The 22,150-nt window shown below is 58.3% G+C and overlaps 2 protein-coding genes across 5 annotated transcripts; both read right to left on the reverse strand.

Moving 5' to 3' along the window:
* Nucleotides 1-76: 76 nt before the first annotated feature.
* On the reverse strand, nucleotides 77-3,904 carry KCNK7 (potassium two pore domain channel subfamily K member 7; the record flags this gene model as incomplete). The annotated part of the gene is made up of 3 exons (XM_081240747.1): nucleotides 77-541; nucleotides 786-1,184; nucleotides 3,436-3,904. The coding sequence occupies 3 exons, from the start codon at nucleotides 3,902-3,904 to the stop codon at nucleotides 336-338; spliced, it is 1,074 nt and encodes a 357-aa protein (XP_081096873.1). The 3' UTR covers nucleotides 77-335.
* Nucleotides 3,905-5,700: 1,796 nt separating this feature from the next.
* On the reverse strand, nucleotides 5,701-22,065 carry MAP3K11 (mitogen-activated protein kinase kinase kinase 11). Of its 4 annotated transcripts, none has more exons than XM_081240143.1 (11): nucleotides 21,901-22,065; nucleotides 19,776-21,072; nucleotides 14,668-14,848; nucleotides 14,331-14,479; nucleotides 14,049-14,224; nucleotides 13,666-13,909; nucleotides 13,051-13,164; nucleotides 12,230-12,365; nucleotides 12,046-12,137; nucleotides 6,783-7,190; nucleotides 5,701-6,169 (listed from the first exon to the last, which is right to left on the reverse strand). In XM_081240143.1, the coding sequence occupies exons 2-11, from the start codon at nucleotides 20,512-20,514 to the stop codon at nucleotides 5,832-5,834; spliced, it is 2,577 nt and encodes an 858-aa protein (XP_081096269.1). In that variant the 5' UTR covers nucleotides 20,515-21,072; nucleotides 21,901-22,065; the 3' UTR covers nucleotides 5,701-5,831. The 4 variants fall into 4 exon arrangements, with proteins under 4 accessions (XP_081096269.1, XP_081096268.1, XP_081096267.1 ...); XM_081240142.1 differs by having other exon boundaries at nucleotides 21,760-22,065; XM_081240141.1 differs by having other exon boundaries at nucleotides 21,325-22,065.
* Between the last annotated feature and the right edge of the window lie 85 nt (nucleotides 22,066-22,150).

Below are 22,150 nucleotides of genomic sequence, written 5' to 3' on the forward strand. Positions count from 1 at the left end.
GGGTGGGGTCTCGGCGGATAAGGTTGTCTGCGATCCTTACTGGGGCTGTGTGGAGCTGAGGTTCTCAGATGCCGGCGGAGGCCCGACCAGAGGCTTGACCTCTGCCTTCGAAGGACCATGGCGTTGTTGATCGGCTGTAGGGAAGTCCCATTTCGAAAGGAGACGAAAACAGTCGGCGGTGTTGCCCGTTTTATTTTTTATTAACACATTATTCCCTGAGGCCCTCACATCCATCCCTTCCCCTCCCACCTCCAGAGGCTTCCCCAGCCACTCCCGATGGCTTCCTCCTCAGGCTTCTCCACCTGAAAGGAGCTCAACTCCATCACTGACACCTGTCAGCAAGCTGGGGCCCGTTCTGGGGCTGCTGCTGAGGGTGGCAGAGTGCTCAGAGCCAGTTCATCCTGGCCTAGGATGCCATCTTCGTCCTCAGCGTTCAGAGGGCCCCTGGACCTGAAGAACTTCACCATGGCACGGACCTGGGGCAGCTCCAAGAACGTCTCCACGGTCAGCAGCATGGCCAAGAGCCCCAGGAGCAAGTAACCTGGGGAGGAGAGGTTACTAGGGCAGCTCTCAGGGTGCTGATGATGCTCCCCACTCACCTCCCAGCGAGTGACCAGCGCTCACAGTTCTCTTAGCACCTCGGACTAAACCTCTCACACCCTGCCCTGGGGCAGGGTCCTTCCAACCTGTGAGGCTCAGCCTCCCCCAGTGGCTTATGGGAGTTGTAGTCCAGGCTCCTCTTCCCTCCTCTCCTCCCTGTCACGCTCCTTGGCAGCTGGACTCACCCAGAAGTGCGAACTGGCCAAGGTAGTAAAGCACTGGATGCAGGCCATGGTCACGGCCAGGCAGCAGGTCCCCCAGGCCGATGGTGCTGAGTGAACTGAAGCAGAAGTAGATGGCCTCCAGCAGGCTGCAGTCGCCCCGCAGACCCCACAGCACCAGTGCTGGCATCAGCACGAAGATACCAGCCACTAGCAGGCCCAGTCCAGATGCCTGCAGTAGCGCAGCTGTGGCCGGCGTCAGCTGCCAGTGGATGGCTACCCAGGCACCCGGGTGGCTGAGCAGAGGCAGCAGGCAGTGGCGCAGTGCGGCCACAAGCGTTAAGGAGGCTGGCAGCCCCAGGGCCGTGTAGACCACACAGAAGGCCTTTCCACCTGCCGATAGTGGGGCCATGTGGCCATAACCTGGAGAGGAGAGAGACATGGGTAATGAGCACTTGAGTGGGATGCCTGCCGGGTACCCACTTCCTCTAGCCTCCCTCCGGTAGAAGGCTGCCCTCTGGTGGCCGAGATTGCCGGAACTGTTCAGGCCGGGGCTCTGTGTGGCTCTGTTCCTCTTTCACTTGGGGTCTTACTCAAGTCCCTTAACCTCTCCGGGCCACTCTTTTATTTTCTAGAACAAGAAAGGATTAAAAGAGACAGTCCCGGGCCTCCCTGGTGGCGCAGTGGTTGAGAGTCCGCCTGCCGATGCAGGGGATACGGGTTCGTGCCCCGGTCTGGGAGGATCCCATGTGCCGCGGAGCGGCTGGGCCCGTGAGCCATGGCCACTGGGCCTGCGCATCCGGAGCCTGTGCTCCGCAACGGGAGAGGCCACAGCAGTGAGAGGCCCGCATACCGCAAAAAGAAAAAAAAAAAAAAAGAGACAGTCCCCTCAGGCCTCTTGTAGCTGGGACAGTTCTGAGAGCTGCTGTCCTACCCCAAGGCAGCCTGGCTTCCTGAGAGATTCCTCAGCTCTGCCCTTGACTCCCACTTCCAAACCCATCAGATGAAATGTTATCCCTTCTTTCATTCCCCAAAGGTATATCAAGTTATCCTGGGTGCCAGGCCTTGTGCTGGAATCAGAGTCTTCCCAGGCTCCAGTGGGGAAGGCAGGCAGGAAAACCAGTCAGGACACCTGACACGAAGGGCTGCAAAAGAGGCAGCGCACATGAGAGAAGGCACTCAAGGCTGGAAAAGCGTGTGCAAAGGCAGGGAGAGGTGAAAGAGCGGGGCATGCTGGGGGAACAGGGTCGGCTGGTCCAGGGTTGTAAACACAAATACCTAGAGGAGTCAGAAGTAAGACAAAAGGGAGTGGTGGGCTTCCCTGGTGGCGCAGTGGTTGAGAATCTGCCTGCTAATGCAGGGGACACGGGTTCGAGCCCTGGGCTGGGAGGATCCCACATGCCGCGGAGCAACTAGGCCCGTGAGCCACAACGACTGAGCCTGCGCGTCTGGAGCCTGTGCTCCGCAACAAGAGAGGCCGCGACAGTAAGAGGCCCGCGCACTGCGATGAAGAGTGGCCCCCGCTTGCCACAACTAGAGAAAGCCCTAGCACAGAAACGAAGACCCAACACAGCAAAAATAAATAAATAAATAAATAAATAAATTAATTAATTAATTTAAAAAAAAGGGAGTGGGGGGGACTGGGGTGGGCTGGAGAGCATGTGCTCTCCCCCCAGGGCAGGCCTTGTTCTACTCCAACAAGGATTCTGGCTCAGTGCAAATAGATTTCCCAGTTTTTCCAAAAGAAGATGGAAAATGGGGCTTCCCTGGTGGCTCAGTGGTTAAGAGTCCTCCTGCCAATGCAGGGGACACAGGTTTGAGCTCTGGTCTGGGAAGATCCCACATGCTGCGGAGCAACTAAGCCCGTGCACCACAGCTACTGAGCCTGTGCTCTAGAGCTCGTGAGCCACAGCTACTGAGCCCACATGCCACAACTACTGAAGCCCACCCGCCTAGAGCCCGTGCTCTGCAGCAAGAGAAGCCACTGCAATGAGAAGCCTGTGCACCACAATGAAGAGTAGCCCCCGCTTGCCGCAATTAGAGAAAGCCTGTGCACAGCAACAAAGATCCAACGCAGCCAAAAATAAATAAATAAATAAATAAAAATTTTGAAAAAGAAGATGGAAAATGGCCTTTAAAAAATATTCAGACACTTTGCAAGACAAACCCCCCCAGGGCTGTGGGTCCCATTGCTTTATTTCTCTGGGCCTTCACACATGCTGTTCCCTCTGCCAGGAATTCCTTTGTGTCTATCTCTGTGCCTTCTTGCCTTGGCTACCATCTTATGGGGACTTCCTCCCCCAGGAGCCTTCCTTCACACTCCTTCTGGATGGTGGTCCTGTACTCCCTGGGTTCACTCCATTTCCCTCCATCCAAGAATCCATCCCATAATTCATGTTCCCAGTCTCGCCTCAGGCCTGCGGGGTCTGGGCACCTCTCCTGGGTCTCAAAGGGTGCCTGGGGGTGGGACTGAGGAGCCCACACCCCTCCTGGCAGTTGAAGTTGAGGCACTAGTTGGGGTGTGTTGGTGTGGGGAGCCCCAGCTGTGATGACAGGCCTAACAAGGCCTGGGCTCTGTCTAGCACTTTGGGGCTGGGGGAAGGGCTGCACCCCCAGGGACCCCAGGTAGCAATGGCCTCGAGCCCCTTCCTGCCCGGCCTCCTGGCGGCCTTACCCGTGGTGGTGAGGAGGCTGGCAGTGAAGAGTAGGGCCGAGGGCAGATCCCAGTTCCTGGCCTGGGAGCCATTGCCCAGGCTGGAAACCCCGTGGGCCTGGGCTGCCAGGGCGGTGCCCAGCAGCTCTTCCAGTGCCCTGTGTGGCAGGCAGGCCCGGTACTTCGCCTGGAAAGTGGCCAGCTCGGCCCTGAGGTTGGCCTGGAGCCAGAGCGCTGGAGGTCCCTCCAGGGCCTGGAGCACTGCAGCCCCAAGCCCCAGGGCTAGCAGGTGGGCCACAACCGGAGTCCATCCGAGGTGCCCTGGGAGCCGACTGCTCCACCACAGGCACCTGGGAGGGGCCGGGCAGGGTGGGGCTGGGAGGAGGTGCAGCGTGGGTGGCTGGCGAGGGAGGGAAGCCTGGGACAGCAGCTGGGATGAGTGGGGCTGGGAGGGTGAGGTGAGGAGGTGAGCTGGATAACTCCTCCCCATTTCTGGGGCAAGAAGTTTTTTGCCCAGTTCGCCAAAGCTGGGTGGCCGGGTGGTGGGCAGTCCGGGGCGGGATGGAGGAAGGCGAGACCCTGAAAGGTAACTTGACTGGCTCCCAGTCACACTGTGGTGGTTTATTCAAGGATGAGCTCACTCAGTCACAGACCCCATTCACCCGCTCAGCAGGTGCCCGGACCCAGATGATGTTAGTGGAGAGGACAGACCAGGTCCCTGCCCTCCTGGTGTTCTCACAAGAAACCTGTTAGCAAGGATGCAGGACAAGTTCACATCATCGTAAGCTCCCTGAAGGGAAGGCCCTGGGTAATGGGGGAGAGTTCTGGGGGAGGGGAACATCACCTGGAAAGCTCCTCTGAGGAGCGACATTTCAGCTGGGGAAGAGAAGAGGCCAGGCCAGGTGGGAAAGAGCTAGGGTGATGAGAAAAACAGAGGCCTGCTGAGGTGGGGCGGAGTTGGGGGTCAGGACACAGGGCCTTGAGGACATGTGGCTCAGGGGACCTATGGAGGGGGCTAGTGCAGGCATCCCGGATGGAAAGGTGGCGGCCTGGGCTGTGGAGTGGGGAGAGGGCTGGTGGGACCTGGGATGGGGCAGGTGGGGCAGGGTGGTGAGGTGCAGACAGGAGCGGAGGATGCCCAGAGCGCCCTGGACAGATGAGGCTCCCTCCACTCTGGGCGCTTCCTGAGAACTCTTCACACCCAGCCCTCCTGAGTCCCCACCCTGGTGAACACTGGAGTCACAGTAGGTCTGGCTGCCATGGAGTGTGCAGGGGACGGGGAGAGGGAGTCTGGACCCCGACACCCATAAACCATGGAGTGGCTGAGCCCAGGGCCCCCTGCCCTAGGGCGTGGTGTGGGAGGGGTAGTCCGCAGAACCCCGTGGCATTGAGAAGCTTGAGTGGAGCCAGGTGTCAGGGTGGGGGACCCCCTCCCGTGTCCAGACCACGGGATAGAAACAAACCCAGGACAAACCACCAAGATGCCACCCAGAGGGCTGTGGGCTCCTGAGTTCAGCGAGCTGCCTGGGGTGGGAGCAGCATGGCCGGGAGGGCATCCCAGGGGAGGCGATGTTGTTGCTGGGCCTTAAGGATAAGCCGGGACCACCCAGCAACAGGAAGAATCAGAGCAAACAGTTGCTTGAAATGGTGGGAAAGGCTTAGTGAGGGTGGGAGATGGGTGAGGCCCGAGCGTGTGGGTGCCAGGGAGGCTGAGAAGGGCCTTGAATGCCTGATGATGAAGCGGACTTGATCCCAGGAGAGGGATGTGGTGCAGAGCCTCCCAGCCTAGGCCCAGGCCAACTGCCATTGTGCTGAGGGCATGAGGTCACCAGGGTCATGTGACGGTTTGGATCCCCTGGTTACCCCCCAAGAAAGTGACAGGCTGTGCTTGGGGAGACAGCTTGGGGAGTTTATTTGGCTTCATTGGATCCCAAGGCCATGGCCCCAACCCTGGCCGGGGCAGCAGGAAGGCACCCAGAGAGCCCCGGCCCCAGATGACCCCCGGGGCAGGGGGGCCCAGGCACGAAGCCCTGGGGCAGGGGCCACAGTAGCAGGACTTGGTCAAAAGTGCTGGTGACAGCTAAGGGCGGCCCCTCTCCCCTGCACCTCCCTTCCTCCCTGCACCACCCCTGGGGGCAATTCCCTGAGTCAGGCTCTGGTCCTCCCAACCAGCTGGGTACAGTGTTGGGCCCCAGTGGGGCGGGTAAGTCGGGGGACCCACACGTTGCAGGTGTGGAGGGGTGCAGGCCCCCCGTCCAGTGTGAAGGCTTCCTGTGCAGTGTAGTGTTCCTGACCCCCAGAGGGGGCGGGGTCCCTGGGCGAAACCAAGGCAGCTACAGAGGCATGACTGGCTCCTATTCCAGTGTATGCTGAGGCTCCTGGAGGGCGGTGGGCGCATGGGGAGCAGCCCAGCCCACTCAGGGCCCTGCCTCTGGCGCCCACGGGGCCTGGGCACCCACGTCTTTGGTCTGCGCCCTGCAGTCCTGAGGGCCCCCTCGGAAGGGGTTGGCGGGTGGAGAGTCCCAGAAGGGGTCTGAGTCTGGGAACAAGGTCCAGGGTGCCCGGCGGGGCGCAGGCTGTGGCGAGGGCAGGGGTGAAGGCCGTGGCCCGGCTGACACAAAGCTCCACGGGTCGATGCGGCTGCGAAGGGGTGAGGGCCGAGGTCGACTGATGAGGCCCAGAGGCGGTGAGCGTGGGGTACCTGGGGTGCCAGGAGCGGAGCGTGATATCCCTGGTGGGGGCGAGACGGCGCTTCCTATGAAGGGAGGAGGAGGGGGCCGAGGTCAGGCAGTCACCAACTCCTGGGTGTCCCCAGGAGGCACTGCCCTGCCCTGGGCCTCAGTTTCCTCATCTGTACAGTGAGTTACGGGACTCATAGCTTCCATGGCCCTTCATGCTTGGTGGCGCATCTGTTTACTACGTAGCAGCTAAGAGTGAGAAGTTCTCTGGAGCAGAGGGACCTGGGCTTGGATCCCAGCTCGGCCACTTAGTGGGAGCCTGGAGTCCCTTGATATTTCATCTAAAAAATAGGTATAACCAGAGTACCTAGTTCACAGCCTTGTTTCGATAATTGAATGAGACAACCTCTGTAAAGCACTAGGAACAGTGCCTGGCGCAAGTAAGCAACCAGTAGGGGTTCACTAGCGTCATCATTTTCATTATTTCTATTATCTCACAACTGGCCTGGCCCGGCCCCCGCTCCCCGCCCCAATGGATGGCAGAACGGGGAACTCAATTCCCTACGGTGCATCCTCATCGCCCTGAGGGGGCGGTCTGGGGTCCAGCAGACAGCTGTGGCCCCAGCCGTACTGCCCTGCACGTCCCCACCAGCCCCTCCTCCCCTCTGTCACCAGGCAGAGGCCACTCACCGCGCCTCTCCTCTTCGCGCCGGGGACTCTTGGCTGATGGCTGGCCGGCGGGGACACCCAGTTCCAGCAGCAGGGGCGCGGGGGAGGGCGAGCCGGGGGCGTCGGGGCTCAGCGGGGAGGCCTGGGCGTCCGGCATCTCGGGGGAGAAGCGGATGAGCGGGGAGGGGGGCGGCTCGGCGGGGGACGGAGTGGGCAGCGGGGCGCGGGGCGTTGGCGGGGGCTCCCCGCGCTCGCGGCCCGGCCCCCCCGGGGGCTGCAGGTCGCGGCCGAGGCCCAGCGAGGCGAGCAGGGCGGTGCCGCGCAGCAACGCGCGCTGGATCAGCTTGGGCGTCCCGGAGCCGCTGCCGCGCTCCGCCGGGCCCGGCCGCCGCGGCTCCTCGGGCTCCGGGCTCGGCCGCGGGGGGTTACCTGGTGGTGGGTACAAAGGTTAGGCCGACTTCGGGGGGACCCCTCGGCGGCCCTGGAACAAGGACTGACTTCCGCTCCCCTCCGACAGCTTCCCTGACTCCACTGCTCTGCCAGCCCAATTCCTCCCAGGCCGCCGCGCCACCCCCAGCAGACACACATTCTGGCCTTTCAGGAGGGGCGGGGCGGGGAGGGCATCGCAGTCTAAGGAACCAGCAGGAGCAAAGCCTGGGAGGCAACCAGGTGCCCTGGAGCCCAGACCTGGGGGGCGGGCTGGAGGGCAGGCAGGGGATGCACCAGCAAGCAAGCTGAGGCCAGATTGGGGCCTCAGTGGCCTCAGTGGATATCCGGAGGGGTCCAGGGACAGGTCTGGGACCCGTGCTCTGTGCCCACCTCCTTTCTGGCTGGGCAGCCCTGGTCCTTCTGCTTGCCCGCCCCCCTCCAGCGGTAGCACACAGGTCAATTCCAGTGTACACAACAGCCCTGAGAGGCACGCATCTCTGTCCCTATTCCAGAAATGAGGAAGTTGAGGCTCAGAGAGATGAGTTGTTTGTGTCAGGCCTGAGCTGAATGATTTAGGGGCATTATGTTGTCTGATCCTCATGCCCCAGGCTTGGAGAGGTTAAGGGCTCAGCTAAGCCTGAACTGCCCTGGATTTCGGGACATCTGTGTCCTAACCTGTGGGCCTAGGGTTGGCCCGACTCCATTCTAGACCACCTGGGGTGGGTCTGGGGAACCTGTCGCTGAGGACGTAGGGCAGTCTGTGATGGGCTCCCACAAACCCCAATTTTGTCAGGTCCTCCTTAGCTCTAGAACCTGCCATGGCTTTCCACTGCCACTAGAAGCAAGTCTAAGCTCCTTGTCTGGGTTTCAAAGCCTTCTCTCTCTTCCTTGGGCCTGCCTGGAGTGGAGCACCGGGCTGGGTGTCCAGAGGAAGAGATGCAAAGCTGGGAAAAGTGAGCTTCTGCTATGAACCAGGACTTTGCTTGGGGTCCCTGTCCTCAGCCACAACCCTTACCCCATCTCTCTCTCTTTTTTTTTTTTGGTCACACCATGCGGTTTGCGGGATCTTAGTTCCCTGACCAGGGACTGAACCTGCGCCCTTGCCAGTGAGAGCACAGGGGTCCTAACCACTGGACCGCCAGGGAATTCCCCCCATCTCTCTGACTCTTATACCCCCACCCCACCCCACCCCTGCAGTGGCCACTGCCTTCTAAAATGCAAATCTGCTAAAGACAAGTCTGCTTAAAAACTCCATCATCAATTTCCAGGCCCTTCCTGAACTGGCTCCTGCCTGCCTTTCCAGCTTCACTCGTTCATTCAATAAGCATCTGCTGGCCCATGTGCTGGGGCTGCACTGGGCTCCACAGACCGAGGGGATGCAGGCCTGAACCCCACTTGCTGCTTCAGGCCTGTGAGTCCCTGGCTCTCAACTCTCCCTCTGAGTTCCAGCCAGGATTCCTCTTCCTCAGGTGTGGTGGGCCCCACGGCTGTACACACACTGTTCCCTCCACTCAGCACACCTTCCCCACCTCTCTCAGTGATCCTTTATTTACCACTCAAGACCCAGCTGAGATGTCACATCCTCTGTGAAGCTGTGACATTCTGATTTATAAAAAAGTATATATTTTGTCTTCATCTCATACTTGGTACAGAACTCCTCAAACCCTTGGAATTTCCTAAGTGTTAGAATGATAAAGGTGAAAGGAGCGCCTTTTGTTATTCATAAGGAGCTCTTTTAACCACATCTCAGTTCATAGTGATGCAGTCATTTTTGGAAAGCTTCTAAGGATGGGGTCTGGTTGCCAAGGGAACGAACTATGTGATTAGAGGGTTGGACCTTTCAGCCTCCACCTGCACTGGGGAGGGGAGGAGCTGGAGATTGAATCGCATCACCAATGGCCAACAATTTAATCAATCAATCCTGTCCACGTAACGAAGCCTCCATAAAAACCCAGCCAAAGGGTTCCAAGAACTTCTGGGTTGGTGAACCAGTGGAGGTGCTGGGAAAGTAGCGTGTGCCTGGAGAGGGCGTGGAAACTCTGTCCTCCCACATACCCTGCCCTGCACATCTCTTCTATCTGCTTGTTCTTGACCTGTATCCTTTTTAATAAACTGGTAATCTAGTAAGTAAATGGCTTTCCTGAGCTTTGTGAGCTGTTCTAGCAAATTATCAGATCTGACGAGGGGGTCGTGGGGACCTCTGATTTATAGCTGGTTGGTGGGGAGCACAGGTGACAACCCAAACTTACAACTGGTGTCTGAAGTGGGGAGGGGCAGTCCTGTGGGCCTGACCCCTTAACCTGTGGGGTCTGCCACAAACGAACTCCAGGTAGGCAGTGTTCGAATTGGATTGGATTGTAGGACCCCCAGCTGGTGTCTCAGAATTGGTCGGTGTGGGGAAAACCCCCAGCCATCAGAAGTGAAGTGAGTAGAATGGAGAGGAAAACAAGAGGTTTTTCCTCTTTTAGAAGCTTTGCCAGAATCCCCTGTAACCTGTGCAGTTCTTGCTCATGTTCTGCCTTGTACAGCCCTCACCCCACCACGTACTACTCCCTACTGTCCTTGTTTATTTCTGAGTCTGCTTTTCCACCAGACTAGGCCCTCCCCGAAGCCAGGGCAGTGTTGATCTCTAGCACATTGATGCCTGGCTCATAATATATGTCAATACATGTTTGATGGAAGAGTCCATTCTTATAATCCTTGTGACAACCACGTAAGGTGATTGCTGTTACCCTACTTTACAGGTGAAGAAACTGATCATTTACAGTGAGTTTAAACAGAAAAGGGAAAAACATGCTTAAAACAGGCAAGAAAAGTGGAACAAAGTTAAGTGAAGCTGGAGGTCAGCACACAAACTAAGAATGGAAAGAAGTTCCTGAGGCTGATATTCTGAGAAACTGAGGTCCCCAAAAGTAAGCGACTTGCCCCAGGTAACTCGGCAAGGATTTTAATTTGCCTCTAAGCTCCCTGGCAGTAACAGTTGGCAACCCTGTTGTTAAGGAGAAAGCAGAAAAACCATTCTTGACCCAGAGATGAAGGTGAAATCGCTTCTGTGGGGCCTCACAGAGAGGACACGGCTATGGCCACGTGGTAGTTAGTGGCTCCAGGGCAACAAGCTTCACGGGGCAGTTGCTGTCAGTGCAGGCTGACTGCGCCCACCAATCTGCCACTCATTGCAACCAGTTCCCCAGGGCCAGAACGCCCAGGTGCGGACAAGGGGTGGGAGACGGGGCTCGCCGGTGGTGTGGCTAATGCCTGGGACAATCTCACAGGGTCTTTGATTCTTAGCCAGGTTTTTCACTCTGTGGGGGGTTGGGAGGTCAAGGTCATGCACTCGTGGGTGGGCCCAAGATGGCTGGAGGGTGGGCTTGCACGAGGGGAACCAAGTGCTCAGCCAGCAGCTAGGCTGGGACAGGTGATATCCTTTTAGGTAAGAGGGCAAGCCGGAGAAAGATGAGGTCCAGGCCGTTGTGTCCCTGCTCGTGGGAGCTCAGGGAGGGTAAGGCCAAATGGATCTGCAGAATATGGTCAGGGGCTCCTTCAGACTACACACCCAGGTTAACAGGACCTCAAGTTCTCCACTGACCCTTCGGGCCTGGGACGTTCTAGAGCAGGTGACTCCAAGCAGCCCCCTTGGCCTTCCAATTCTCAGTTCAGTGCCTGCAGCACAGCTAGCTTGGGGCAATGCAACTGCTGGAGCAGAAAATGGTGTGGCAGACGGGGCTCCAGGGCCCTGCCTCTGGAGTCAGACCTGGGCTCAAATACCTGTTCTGCAGTACGCCCTATTTCAAACCACTTAACCTCTCTGTGCCTCAGTTTCCTCCTCTATAAAATGGCACATAGGAAGGACCCAATAAACTTTTGCTGTTGTTGTTACTGTGAGATGTAGCTCAGGTAATGGTGGGGGTGACGCGCTGGGTGGGGTGAGAGGAGTGAGTCTAACTTGTTTGCTGAATAGGACTCTGGTCTGATAACAGCTAAGCCAGGTCCTATATTCTGGCTGTGAGAAGCAGGTACAGCTGGGGGCTCTAAAGGGACCCACGGGCAAGGGAGGCTGCAACTTTCTAGTCCCTGCCAATGCTGGGCAGTGCTGAGCTGAGCCCTTGTCCCTCTGACACAGGAGCCCCAGTTTCTGCTAACCCCCTGGCTTCCCAAGTAGTTTGTATGTGAGAAACCCTTTCTTCAAGTGAAAGTTTCTGGGAAAGCTCACTACGAGCATGAGAGTCAAAGTCTCCCTGGGTTCAAATCCTTAGCTGGGGGATTTAGGCAGATTACTTTACCTCGAAGAGCCTCTGTTTTCTCATCTCTCAAATGGGTATAATAATTCCTCATGAGATTGTTGCTTGGATGGAATGCCTGACACACAGTAAGTGCTATTGCCATTATGGAAAACAGAAAAGTCCAGAACTGCCCCAGATGCAGTGAGTCGGCCCTAGATCCCCACCCGTTCAGATTTCTTATCCTCTTCTCCACCTACAGGCCCCCCAGAAGGGACTCTGAGAAGCACAGTGTGGCAGCCACTTGTCTAGCTCCACCCCGCATGCACAGTTTCCTTCTCTTCTCTCGGCCCAGCTTCCCCTGGGTCCCAAATGGGGGGCACCGTTCCTTGTTTTCCTGTCTTCCCTAGAGCTTGCTGAGGGCACAGCAGCTGCCACAGGGCCAGGGGAGAGCCCTCTTGCAGGCCAGCCCTGAATAGGGTCCCTGAGGCCTAGGCTGGATCCAGCTCAGTTGTAGGCTGATGGGTCAGACCTGAGTTCTAGGAACGGCCTGCCTTGCAGGCTGGCTTCTTGTAGCCTCCCCATGGGACCCATAGGAGTGCAGCAATAGTCTGCTGGGGGGAGACAAGGCCACTCACCATTGAGCATGGGGGGTGTGGAAGGAGATCCTAAAGGGGATGAGTCATCTGAATCCAGGTACCACGTGGCTTCGTCCATGCGGGACCTTCTCCTGGTGAGGGGACAAGAAGGGAGTTGTGCTTCGTGAATCTCAGGACTGTTGGGAGGCAGAAGACACTCGGTGGGTGGCACTCAGGCACTCACCTCCCGTTCTGGGCTTCTCCAGGCTTGGGGGAACTGGGACCCCAGGCCCAGCATGCTCGCCGCTCTCCATTGCTTGAGTCCTCTAGACGTCTTGGGGACTGTCGGCCCCATGCCTGGCCTGGTTCTGCAGGCTCCACTGTGGCGGGCAGGGGGAGGGGGGAATGGAAGGAGTCTGAGCTGAGGTGAAGAACCTTGATCCTTGTCCTCCCATCATGAGAATCGAGCTCCAGGGGCAACTTCTTGGAGGATGGGGGTGGGGTGTGGGTCAGGCTGGGCCCCATCCCATTCCCAGGGTGAGCTTTGGGCCACAGAGAATCTGAACAGAACTGGGGCGGGGTAGGTGGGTGTGGGGTCCTGGGACTGGCAGTGAGGCATCTCATCTAGTCCTTCTTCACCCGGCATTTGCTGCTTAGTAGTTAGTACAGCCACTGCAGCAAACTGCGTGGGTTTGAATTCTGACTCTGCCACTTGCTAGCTGTGCAGCATTAGACAGTTACTTTTCTCATCAGTAAAACTTATATAATAACAAGGACATCTACCTCACAGGGTCTTCGTGAGGAATTAAGTTAATATTAGCAAAGTGTTTAGGAAAATGAATGGGACATAGTGTCATACAATTGCTAGACTGAAAAAAGTTGTAAAATGCATGCTGCTTGGGGAACTTAGAGGTACCAGTTTAGACGGATAGGGGAGGGAGCCTGGGAGCAGGGGGGAAGAGGAGGAGACAGTGTGTAGGATCTACTTCCAAAGATAAGGTTTGACTGACAAAAGGATAAGGTCTGGGGGTAAGGGCATGGGCAAGGGGAGGCGAAGTTTCTTACACTGGATGGCCCGGAACCGGGGGAAGGTGGGCGAGTCCCCAGCCCCGACCTCGAAGACGTTTCTCCTCCTGTCCAGGCCGGGAGAGGCCTGCACGGTGATGCGGTGTTTGAAGTCTGAGGTTGGGGGGGAAGCAGGGCGCAGGTTTGTGGTGAAGGAGAGACTGGATCCTAACCCGCAGGGCCCCTCGGCAGCTCCCAGGCCACGCAGGCAGTGCTGGAACAGAGCCTGGCACAGTGGCTGGGTGACTGGGGTCGGCCTCACTGCCTTCCTGGGTCCCAGGCTCTCGGTAAGGAAAGTAGACCTCTACCCGGAGAAGCGCGGGGGAGTCGGAGATTCCCAGGAGGCGGCCCATCCCACACCCTCGGCTTTCTCAGAACTTTCATGAGCCCCGCCCCTTCCCGGCCGTAGCCACTCCCAGGCCGACATGCAAATATTCCCGCCAAAACCCGCCCACAAACGAAAACACACTCCTGGCCCCACCCCTTCCAGCCTCAGCTCACCGGCCCACCCACCAACGCCCTAGACCAATCCCGGTGTGGCCAGCACACCCGCCTGACCCCACCCCTTCGCCCACGAAGCCAATGGCGGGCGGCGTGCTGGGACCCGCCCCTTACCGAGCGGCATGCTGATGCGCTCGCCGCCGTCGCGCGCGCGGAGTTTACTGCGCTTGAAGGTGCCGCGGCGGCGGCGAACGTGCGGCCGTTCGCGATCAACTTGCTGCAACAGAAGCGTCAACTCGCGCTCGAACACCTCCAGCTCCCACTGGGCCAGCAGGTGCTCGCGCCGCCGCAGCTGCTCTGCCTGTGACCGCTGCTCACGCGCCGCGCGGGTCAGCTCCTCCTCGCGGCTCAGTAGCTCCTGTGCCCGGGACAATGGAGGCGGTGGAGTCAGTCAGGTACGGTCTCAGACGCTCACCCCCACCTTCTGCCCCATGGAAACCGGGGAGACATTCCTTCACGGCGTCCCGTTCCAACCCTGGGACCCCGACTCCTCCCACCTTTTCTTTGGCCCGCAGCTCGTCAAAGAGGCCTTGGATCTCGCGCTTCCAGCCTTCCTGCATGGAATGGAAGGAGTCCCGCGGCATTTCCCGCAGGACCTGCGCCTCTAGTGCCTCCAACTGCTGAAGGATGGAGGCGAAGTCGGGCCTGCGGTGGGGATCCTGCGCCCAGCAATCTGGGGAAACGGAGTGGAGGGGGGACAGGATAAGAAGGGGTCTGTGAGTAGATATGTCCTGGGCCAAGGAGCTCTTGCCCCTCACCCTCCTGCCCCATCCCCTTACCGGCCATGAGCTGTGCGAAGGGCTCGGGGCAGGTGGATGGGATGGGCAGTGTGAGCTTGTTAACGGCCACTCCATAGGCTACAGCAAGGCAGTCGATGCCACGGTAGGGCACCTCCCCAGTCAGCAGTTCCCACAGGAGCACCCCAAAACTGTGGGTGAGACAAAGGGTCTATGTCCCCTCCTCTACTTATTCGTTGCCATTTCATCCCAAGGCAGCCAAGAGCTCAGTGGTCTGTGTCCCTCCCTCTGGGCTCTGCTTGTCTGCCCCGCCCTAGATTTTGGCAGCCACCTCTGCCCTCTGCAGCCCCATATCTGTCCAGCCTCCACCCAGTCTCACCTCCAGACATCGCTGCCCTTAGAGAAGGTGGAGGCCTTGATAACCTCGGGAGCCATCCAGGCATAGGTGCCTGCAGCACTCATTTGCGTGGTTTTGTGCCACTCGCGGGCCAGGCCGAAGTCAGTGATCTTCAGGGTCTTGTGCTCCATGTCGTCACCTTCAATGGGCTGCAGCAGCAGAACTGGGGAAGAGAGGAAGGGCTGTGGTGCTCCAGGCTCAGGTGGTGGGGACACGGGAGGAGCTGGGAGCAAACTGTCATCTGACGGACATCCTGGCTGGGTACTGGGGGCACCGAGGTGAACTGGTCTCAATCTTGCCCTGGAGAGCTCACAGCTGGGGTTGGGGTAGAATCAGACAATAAGCACAATGCTGGGAAACGTTTACCAAGGGGTTACTAGAGGCCAGGCATTTTACACTCAGCATTAGCACTCACACACACAAAAAATCTATGAGGTAGACATCATTATCCCCATTTTGCAGAAGAAGAAACTGAGCAATAATTTGAGTTAACCAAGGGCATGTGCAAATAAAGCAGATGCCACGACCTGGTCTGTGTGGTTCCAAAGCCAGTGCTCTAACTTTCTCCTAACACTGCATGGAGTAGAAATGGGCAATATGGGGACCTTTCTGGTGGTCCAGTGGTTAAGACTCCACGCTTCCACTGCAGGGGGCACGGTTCGATCCCTGGTTGGGGAACTAACATCCCACATGCCACGGTGTGGCCAAAAAAAAAAAAAAAAAAAGAAGTGGGCAATATGGCAGCCTCTCAGCATTTGTAACTTTGATTTCAAGAGAAACCTGTGTCTTGTCATTTTGCTGAGGCAGGAGTGTGAATCAGAACCTGCCTCGGGGTGGGGAGCAGGAGGGAACCCCCTGGTGAGAAAGGAAGCCCAGCAGGCACTACAGACCCCTGGTGTCCATGTCCCATTGTGGCTAGCGCAGCCGCTCCCAGGGGAAAGATCCCAAAAGATATCCACTGATGCAGCTGGATGTGAAGAGAGAGAAAGGGGTCTAAGAAAGTGGTGGTTCTTGGCTAGAAAGGAGTTTGGGACAAATGTAGTAGTGGATAGACGTGGCAAGGACTCATGGCTTTGTCCCAAATGGGGCCACCATACTCTGTACAGAGAGGAGAAGCAGCAGCTTGCAAATCTCTCACCAGGAAAAGCATGGCTCAAAGGAGAGAAGTTTTAGAGGCATAAAAAGAGGACAACATCATAGAATTTTCAAGGTTCTGAAGAGGCCTCTCTACTTTCCTGGTTATAGCCAACTGCACCGTAGACAAGTGACATCCAAGCCAATGACATTTCTGAACACACGTCCTTTCAGGGCACACCTCTCGGCAATCCTGCCCAGAGTGACAGCACCATAGTGGGGGCAGGGGACACGGGCACCTAACAGCCTGGCGAGTCAGGGAAGACTTCTCAGAGGAGTGACCGAAGCCGGGTATTCGCTTTTCTAGGTCTAAAGCCACAACTCCTGATCCTGCTGCTGGCCGAGCTCTCTGGGCCTCATGGGGGCATCTGGCACTGCTGCTCAACCCCTCCCTGCTGTCCTTGGCTCCCAGGACCTCTGGCTGCTTTTGCTGTTTCCTTCAGGGCCTCCCCACCCTTAGCCTTTTCAATGCTGGCATTCCTCAGAGCCTGGCCTCCCCTTGACCTTGGCCCACTGCCCCCAGGCTGTCCTGGACTCTCCCAGGTGCCAGCTGTCCCCTCCTCACTGGCACCTCCCACATTGGGAGCTCCAGTTCAGAAGTCGATCCAGCTGCCCATCAGCTGTCCTACCTGATGTCTGTATGCCTTTAACAACCATCTTCATCCTTCCACCATGCCTGGCAAATCTTCCCACAATTTCTCAAAATTCAGAGAATGATCCTGCAACCTACCCTCTCCTCTTAGCCAAACTGGGGCTGAGTACTGAACAGTTAAAGCTGAGCATGATGACAAAACCCACCTCAGAGGGTCATCATGAGTATTAAACAAGATCACTTTTTGGGACTTCCCTGGTGGTCCAGTGGTTAAGAATCCATCTTGCAATGCAAGGGATGCCAGTTCGATTCCTGGTCAGGGAACTAAGATCCCACATGCCGTGAGGCAACTAAGCCCTCGTGCCGCAACTAAAGAGAAGCCCACGCACCGCAATGAAGAGCCTGCATGCCGCAATGAAAGATCCCGTGTGCCATACCTAAGACCCGACACAGCCAATAAATAAATAAATAATTAAAAAAAAAAAAAGATCACTTTTTTTTTTTTTTTTTTTTGGCGGCACCAAGCGGCATGTGGGAACCTAGTTCCCCAACCAGGGGTGGAACCCGTGCCACCTGTAGAGAGGAAGCGCAGAGCCTTAACCACTGGGCCGCCAGGCGAGTCCAGCGAGATCACGCTTTTTAAAGCTTTCGCACAGAATCTGACAGTTGTCCTAACGATTCTGCTGTTAATCTCTCTCAGATTCACTTTCTCCTCCAACCTCCATCACATCTTGCTTCCAGCTTCACAACAGCCTCTGGCCCGGCTGCTGAAGGCTCAGAACCGGACCGTTCAGTAAGCTCTGCGAAAGTTCATTCCAGAGAAGAACCACAGCAGGCCGGGGCAGGTAGCTGGAGAGGGACCAGGCAAAGGGATCCATGTACTGGGGCTGGGGAGGGACTCCCGCCTCCTCTGGTGCCAGGACCCAGCCATCCTCTTCACGGCTGCTTCTCAGTCAAGTCTCTAGCCACTTGTGGTACCTCACGGACTGGTGAAACACCTTCTGCGCCAGTATCTCCAGCTGGGAGAGGCCAGCCTCCCATTTTTGGTCAGGTAATCTGAAGTCCAGAGAGGGGCAGCAACTCACTCAAAGTCTCAGGACTTCTTTCTATTGGTGGCCTTTCTGCCGCCTCCTACCCCCCAGCTTGACCTAACACCTGTGAAGCCTTATCCTCACCTCCGTGTCCCCTGCTTTTCTCCAAGGGCCTTGAATTTGTTCCAACCCAAGTTGCTCTTCCGCTGTCTGATGTAGACCTTGGGGATGGGGCGGTCAGGGGTCACTCAGAGGAGAAGGGGCTAGAGATCCCCCTCCCAGCATCCTCTTAGGGCTCCCTGGCCTCTGAAAGGGACCTGGCCCCCAGCCCCCTTCCTGGGCTGCCTCTGTGAAGCTTGGGAGTGGCCTAGGCAGCTTACGCCTCTTCCGCTTCCCTCCCATGGTCCCTACTTCTCCTTTCTGGGAGGCCTGGCTCAGGTCTCCAATGGCGGGGGGGGGTGTCCTTTGGTGGAGAATTGGGGGAGGTCAGGCCCAGGCTGGGCTGGCTGGTCAGTCCTGTGACTCGTGGGCCTAGAGAATTCCCCCTCCTCTCCCTGCCAGGCTTCCTCACAAGGCCCCCATTGTCCAGGAAAATCACGCCATTGTTTCCTGCCTGTGCCCCCCCCATCCCAGGGACTCCCCCCGCCAATGCCGCAGACAGCAGCCCGGGCCTAAGACTGGGGTCTGCGAGGTGGGAGGCCAGGCTCAGCGAGGCTAAGGGCACCCTGCCTTCTCACCACCACCACCCAGACTCTGGGAGGGAACTGGGGTCGGGGGAGTAGGGGCGCAATCCCTGGCTCCTTCCTCTCCCACAAACCCCCTACCCCCAGCTCTTGCCTCCCCTGCAGGCAGCTGGGCTGGGGAGAGAGCAGAGGCTGGAGCAGGGGCAGGAAGCCGGCCCAGGGGCAGCAGGAAACGCAGGAAGCGGTGGGGAGGGTGGGGAGCTGGAGCCTGGGCTATTGTTCCATTTTTTCTGGAAAGAAAACTGGAGGAAAAACAGAAGACGGGAGTCCCCTCCCCCCAGGCCTTCGGGGAATCCCCCTCAGGCTGGGGCAGGGAGTGGGGGTCCCTAGATGGCTAGGGCCCAGGAGGGAGGCTGAGAGGTGGGATCTGCCCCCTACTGTGGACGAGAGGAGTGGGTGGGGTCGCTGGCAGGCCTCCCCAGGTCCCTCTGGCCCTGGCAAGGACTTGGAGATCACTGGGCCCTGGTGTTCTGCTCCCCACAAGCCTCTTATCCATGCTCAGCCCAGGCCAGGAGGCTCAAAATATCCATGCGCACCCCTCCAAGAGCCACCCGTGCCTCTCCAGTGACCTCACTGGCCCTTCCTTTTGCTCTACAGCTGCACCTCAGCCCCCAGCAGGCGCAGCCCAGGTCCCCACTACCGTGCTGCGGCCTGCCTCCTTGCCTTTGCTCTTGTCAGGCCCTGCATCCAACTGGGTACCTTTCTGAACACTCCCTGCTTTGGCCTTGGTGTGAAGCTCGTCTGCTTCAGAAAGCCCTCCAAACCCGTCACTTGCTTGTCTTGGGCCCAGGCTGGGCAGTGTGTAGGACCTGAAATGGCTGGAGATGGAGTGCCTTACTGCTTGAGTCTTTCTTAGCCCCGCCACGCCTACTCCCAAGTGCTGATTCCAGGCAAAGCCCTCTTGGTGATCCAGCCTTCAAACATCCACACCCATGGCTGAGGACCCACTGTGTGCTGGGCATCGGATGCCCAGCCTGTTAAGCCGTTTCACCCTCCAGATCACTCCCTTTTTACAGAGTCTGAAATCGAGGTTCTGAGTTGAAATAACCAGCTAGAGATCACGCAGCCAGGGGGGGAGGGAGGGGCCAGAATTCCATCCCTTGCCCCAGCTTTGACCACCACGGGGCAGGGGAAGGGGGTGGTTTTTCCCCCTTTGAGGTTTCTGTTCTGGAGGAGCTGCCCACCACAAGTGGAGGGGGGAGGAGGCACCAACAGGACAACGGGTGAACTTCAGGGGAGTTCCCTGAAGATGAGAGGGTGCCAGCATCCAGCACTCTCCTTCCTTGAGGTAGTGGCCACGGTTAGGCAAGTTGCTTAAGGTCCACGTGAGAGGTTCCAATTTTTTTAACTTGGCAGCTGTGAGCTGGGGTCAAGGACTCCTTCTGGGGATGGGGCATGAAGGACTCTGTTGGGTGCCTGGGACTCCTGCTTTGGGGCTAGTGTGAGTCCATGGGCACCCCTGGTCAACTCAGATTCCCCTAGGGGAGGAACTCCTGCCTCTAGTAGATCCCCAGGTAGGCTCAGCTGAGAGCTGGCAGTAGGTGTGTACTTGGGCCATGCCACCCTCCACCCATGCTCCCCAAAACTCACTGTTGTTGGACTTGAGGTCTCGGTGGATGACAGGCACCAGGGCCTCGCAGTGCAGGTAGTGCATCCCACGGGCAATTTGCACGGCCCAGTTGACGAGCACATGGGGGGGCACACGCCGCCCAGCCAGGGCGCGGCTGAGGGGCCCACCGGCAGCATACTCCATCACCAGGCACAGGTTGGGCTCCTCCAAGCACACGGCCTTGAGGGCAATGATGTTGGGGTGTGCCAGCATGGCGAAAAGCCGGGCCTCCTGTCGCACGCTCTCAGCTGTCACGCTGATGTCCTCATCGGGGTCCTGGCGAGCTGCCTTCACAGCCACCAACTCGCCTCGCCAGCTGCCGCGGTAGACCTTGCCGAAGCCACCGATGCCAATCACCTCCTCCAGCCGCAGCTCCTGGAAGCTGGCCATCTCGCAGGGGGGCGGACCGCCGCCCCGAGACACATAGTTGGACGGAAAGATGCCCACCTGGCCTCCCACCTGGCCCGCCCACCAGCCCTCATCGCCTGAGATAGCTGCATCCCGGGACAGCACCTCCACACGGTCGCCCTTCCGCAGGGCCAGCTCGTCCTGCCCATTGGGCTCGTAGTCAAATAGGGCTGTCCACACAGGATTGGCATAAGCTGCCGCCTTCGGGGATCCCTCTGGCCAACCTCCGCCGCCGCCCCCACTGCCCCCACTGCCACCGCTGTTCCATGACCCCAGCGGGCTCTTGAGGAAGAGGTTCTTCAAGGGCTCCATGGCTGGGAGCTGGCGTTGGTGGTGTGGGGGACCTTCCCTGGGTGCCCCTGGTCCCCACCCTTGCTGACTGCCGAGGCCCTAGTCCCGGAACCTGGGCATCCGGGCCCTGGCCCTCAGCCCCAGACCCACGCCTCTCTGGGGAGCCAGGAGTGTCGCCTCCCGGCCCCCCGCATCTCGGGCTTCCGGAGGAAGGCGACCTGGGGCAGTGTAGTCAGGCTCGGGGGGTGGGCCCCCGGGGCCTCCGGCGTCTCACCATGGCTGGCACAGAGGGGCCCGGGCGTCCCTCAGTCTGGAGCAGTCCTGGGAGTCTGGCTCCTGCACCCGCCAAGTGTAAGGTGGGGCCAGCAAGGAGCAGCGCCTGGACTCCAGTTGGGTCTCTTTGCGCAGGGGCTGGCTGGAGTGTCTCTAGCTGGGCCAAGCTGCCTCTTCCCGGCTGGGCTCTCTCAACCCGATGGCTCCAACCCCGTTCCCTTCTTCCTCCTCCCTTTGTACTTTGGCCCCGGGGGCGGGAGGCAGAGGTGGAGGGTGGAGTTTCACTTTTTTCCGCTGTTCTCCCTCCTGCAGGAAACAGCATCAGATGACGCGGGCGGGTAGCACCGCTCCCCTCCCAGAGACTGCGGGGCGACTGGGCCTGGGAGTTCCCGGGTAGGCGGGCAATGAGAGGCAGAAGGTGGGGAAGGGTAGCCCCGATCCCCCATGACAGCAGGTTTAGGGTCCAAGTTGGTTCCTACTAAGGACGGGCCATCCCCACTCTCTACATCCGCATCAGCAAAATTGGGGCAAAGAACCGGGCTTGGGAGAGGGGCAAACCCGAGTTTGGTCTTGGCTCCGAAGTTGCAGGGCTGTGTGGCCCATCCTCTCTGCGCCTCATTCTCTTCGTATGTGAGACTGGGGCCAGAAGCTCAGCTTTGCAGAGCTAGTAGGATGGGGGTGGGTAAGACAAGGAGGACGGAACTGGCTGCACCTCGAGCTCTTGGAACGAGTTGTCTAAGGCTCTCCTCTTTCCCTCACCTGGGAAACAATCCACTTATTCATGCCTCTTCCCCATGAAGGGGCGGAAACCTGAAACTGCGGTCAAGAAATTTGCTCAGTGATTGGATTCAGAATAGCTAAACCGCCCTCGTAACCGCTGGATTGACCCCAATTGCCTTGCGCCTGTCACTTTAAGAAAAACGACGCTATCCTACTTCGACTATTCCTGCCTGTTCTTGGATGCTCTCTACACTCTTAAGTCTGAACTCTGACCTGGAAGTAGAGGTAGCACGTGAGGTTTCAGGTCCATCGCTAAAAAGGGCGGAACTAGAGGGGCGTGCTCCCGTAGCGAACTGTCGCTTTAGCCAAGGGAGATCCGCGCCTCCGTCCTTTTCCCCGCTTCTTGTAACTCACTGGGAGAATTTTGCGCCAGTTAACTCCGCCGTTACTCGATGGCCCCTCAACTGTCCCTTGGGTTCAGCCCAGTGGTCTCCGCTGGATTGGCAACGTTTAGGTGTGCGCATGCGCCCAAGCGCTTCTACCTTTCGGACCGTCCCTTTCCTTAGACCCGAACTTTGCGCACGCCCAAAGGACTCTCCCGCTTCTTATCGCTCCACCACTTCCCTGCGCTTGCGCATTCAAGCCGCCAGGATTTCCTTTTCCG

The sequence above is a fragment of the Mesoplodon bidens genome, assembly GCF_964165515.1.
Source record: "Mesoplodon bidens genome assembly, chromosome: 7".
Lineage (NCBI taxonomy): Eukaryota > Metazoa > Chordata > Mammalia > Artiodactyla > Ziphiidae > Mesoplodon > Mesoplodon bidens.

Bases quoted from the DNA above. Each gene is read 5' to 3' on its own strand.
- MAP3K11 (XM_081240143.1), bottom strand. From the start codon at position 20,514: ATGGAGCCCTTGAAGAACCTCTTCCTCAAGAGCCCGCTGGGGTCATGG. The intron at 13,910-14,048 runs GTGGGAGGAGTC...TCCCGGGCACAG, and splicing joins AGCTGCGGGCCAAAGAAAAG to GAGCTACTGAGCCGCGAGGA. The intron at 12,366-13,050 runs GTAAGAAACTTC...TGCCCGCCACAG, and splicing joins CCGGTTCCGGGCCATCCAGT to TGGAGCCTGCAGAACCAGGC.